Source organism: Phoenix dactylifera, chromosome 7 (genome assembly GCF_051530095.1).
Source record: "Phoenix dactylifera cultivar Ajwa chromosome 7, Ajwa_hap1_PhDact_Kaust_v1.1, whole genome shotgun sequence".
NCBI classification, from domain to species: Eukaryota; Viridiplantae; Streptophyta; class Magnoliopsida; order Arecales; family Arecaceae; genus Phoenix; species Phoenix dactylifera.
Window position 1 is genome coordinate 29,954,642 of NC_143196.1, and position 3,110 is coordinate 29,957,751.

General features: G+C 40.4%; 1 protein-coding gene across 1 annotated transcript; it reads right to left on the reverse strand.

Moving 5' to 3' along the window:
- Positions 1 to 1,003: 1,003 nt before the first annotated feature.
- On the reverse strand, positions 1,004 to 2,467 carry LOC120111005 (sphinganine C4-monooxygenase 2-like). The gene is made up of 2 exons (XM_039127252.3): positions 2,096 to 2,467; positions 1,004 to 1,782 (listed from the first exon to the last, which is right to left on the reverse strand). Exons 1-2 carry the CDS (start codon positions 2,318 to 2,320, stop codon positions 1,243 to 1,245), a joined length of 765 nt encoding a protein of 254 aa, XP_038983180.1. The 5' UTR covers positions 2,321 to 2,467; the 3' UTR covers positions 1,004 to 1,242.
- Positions 2,468 to 3,110: the final 643 nt, after the last annotated feature.

Sequence of the window (3,110 nt, forward strand, 5' to 3'; positions counted from 1 at the left end):
GGTCACTCCATCACAAAACCAATCCAATATGGTACTTGATAATTAGCTAAATGAGCCGATCGGAAAGAAGAAAATAATTTCTTTAATCTGTTCAACTCGAATCTCTTAAAAAAATTTATAAAAAAATAAGAAAAATTGGCGAAAGTATGGTCTACATCCTTTATTCTTTCATTAATCCATCATAAACTAAGTTATATAGTCCTATTTATACTAGTGAGGTTTATCCTCACAAAATTCAACCGAAGTCATCATCTAGTTGAAAGATAATACAACTTTTTCGAAATAGGTATGGTTAGAGAAAATAATCATAAAAAGTTAAAATTCTATAAAAAATATATCTCAACTTCTACATCAACTTTATCCTCAACCACTCCAACTAATTTTTCTCAGATTGAGAGTTGTACATAGTTAAAATCTTTTCCAAAAAAAAAAAAAAATTGCTTCGACTATCCGGTTTCAGAACCCAAGCAAAAGCAATGAGATTTAGCCTTGATCGCTTAATGCGCCCCATACTTACAAGGTGGTGCCGCATCATATGGTTCGAAGAATTATAATATTTCAACATAGAAGAGAATTTCAATGGATAAGTTATGGCTTCTAAAAATTTAACATGGGATTCGTCTTTCTGATACGGAGAATTTCATTTCTCAATCCTATCTAATCCTCTTTTTTTTAATAGTTGAAATAGTTCATATTTATTCTAGTGATCTTCACTCAATCTATTGCCATTAAAATTCCAATTTGATCAAGATTGTTCGCTCTCCTTCGTCCTGTCAGATTCAAGCTTCATTTGACAGGAACTTATGGTGATTGATTCGGTGCATTTTATTGCGCATTCACTGCCTCATCAGCCTTTGAATATTCTTCCAGACTGGTACATCAGTACTACCAATATATCTCTCCTGACCTTTAATGCAGAGCCACACGAGCGACTTGGCATGAAGAAAGCGACACCGGAAGCCTATTTCCAAGCAGGAGAACGTACCATTTTTTAAGTTGAAGCTTAAGCACAAAATATTTCCTTCATTTTCCATAAGTAATAAAATTTTCAAATCTAATCAATATCATGTGAGTTAATTTGGACTTTGGATTACATGAACATTCGCATATTATTACTGAATCATCACAAGATACATAAGGAAAAATCTGAGAGGTGCAAGCAGAGTCTTTTAGTACTATGAACTCCCAAACTCGACGAATGGCAACAGAGGATGCCATGCATGGATCAACGGCTTAAATTAATTAATATTTCACCGGCCGGGCCTCGAAACCCCCTCCCTTGCGCTCCTCAACCACAAAAGGCATGTGGGTGCCCAGAATCTTATCCCAAGCAACGAAGAAGGGCTGCGCAAAGTTGTACTTATTTCCTCTAAGTTGGTGGTGAATGTCATGATAGGCGCAGTTGTTGTTGAAGAACCACTGGAGTGGATTCCATGGAAACCATAACCCACAATGCACGTCGACAGTTTTGATGGTGGCGAAGGAGAAGAAGTAGATGCCGGTGCGGGGAGTCATGCCGGAGAGAAGGAAGGCTAGCGAGCCACCGATGGTGTCGAGAATCAGGCCTTCGAGCGGGTTGTTGTATAGAGCTCCATAGGCGTAGGGGACGATAAGTGCATGGTGGGTGGAGTGGATGTGCTTGTACAAGAACTTGTTGACGTGCATGTATCGATGGCCGAAGTACTGCCATGAGTCCAACACCACCATGGCGATCAAGAACTGCCATGCCATCACGAGGAGCGAAGGTTGCGGCTTCGGAACCCCACTTTCGTCGCTGATGAACTGCATCATTTTATAGAAGATGATGCTGATTAGAGAACTTAGACATCAAATGAAAGTTTCATGCATGAATTGCTGTTGATCCAACTAGTTTGTGCATGAAGGGCTAATATATGTAAAGCTGAATGAACGAACAAAAGTTGCGACGGAGGATGGAAAAAAAAAAAACAGCTCGTATAAAAGTTGATGATTTAGGCTTGGCTAAATTTCACCTACAGAGACAAGGAAGTGGTTGGTTGGGCTTTTGGCTAGTAGGACTGTTCGACCAAAATAGGAATAAAAATGGAGGATTCACGAACTACTAAATCTAGAGTACCTTCAGCATGAGGAAGACGACGGCGATCTGAACGGCCTGCTGCAGGAGAACACCCTTAAGCACAGCCCCTTTTGAGGCGAGGTTCTTCTCCTCTTCTGCACCCTTTGGGTGGAGACGGTAGTTCTCCAAGTAGCCCAACAAGCCATATATCCCCGAGAACACCCAATACACAACGATCGGCACGAAGGTGCCCAACACTTCGTCGGAGAGCTCGAAAGCCATCATGGTTTTATCGGAAACAATCCAACGAGATACTCAACCGGATGATGGCTAGCTGTTGGTCTTGAGTTCTAAATAACAGAACTGATCACCAAGTTTGGAGTTTTGATGTTTGGAAACACTGGGAAACCCTTATCACTTTTGTTCTTGCAAGTATTGGAGCCTGGAAGGGAGGCATTTATAGCTGTCGGGCTTCAAATTCAATTCTAGAAAGGCGGCATCGAAGACGGAGGACTTTTCTTTACGCAATGGCATGGAAAACTTGGTTATAGGGACGCTTCAAGTTCTCCCGTGGACTTCTGGATGTGCATGACTATAATAAACCCATGCAGGTTTACCTAAGAAGGTAATTATACAAGTTGCATGTTGACTGACCTGGTCTAGGTATTGTAAAAAAAGAACTTATATCTTTTTGACACAGATTTAGGAGAGGAAAACCCTACTTTTGTCCTCATGCGCGAGAAAACAAAGCACGTGCCCTCGTTATTAGATGACCAGGGAAATAGAGGACAGCAATATCCTATATATGCGAGCCAGTCGTCAAAGGGCGGCTTGTTCTTTCTTAGTTCTCTTCTTACGGAGAATCTTCGGACCGCACATTTTTCTCGCCTTCTACCGTGCCATTTGGTTCTAAGGGAGGTTTAATTTAGATGTAACCGAAGTATTTGTTTTTTCCAAAAGAAAGATAAATTTTATTTTATATGGGACAAAAAGAAAACTTATGGCTGGGCTTTTTTTTGTAGCCATTAAGTTGACAAGTAGCCAGTCAATGATTCTTTAATTTTTAGACATGGCT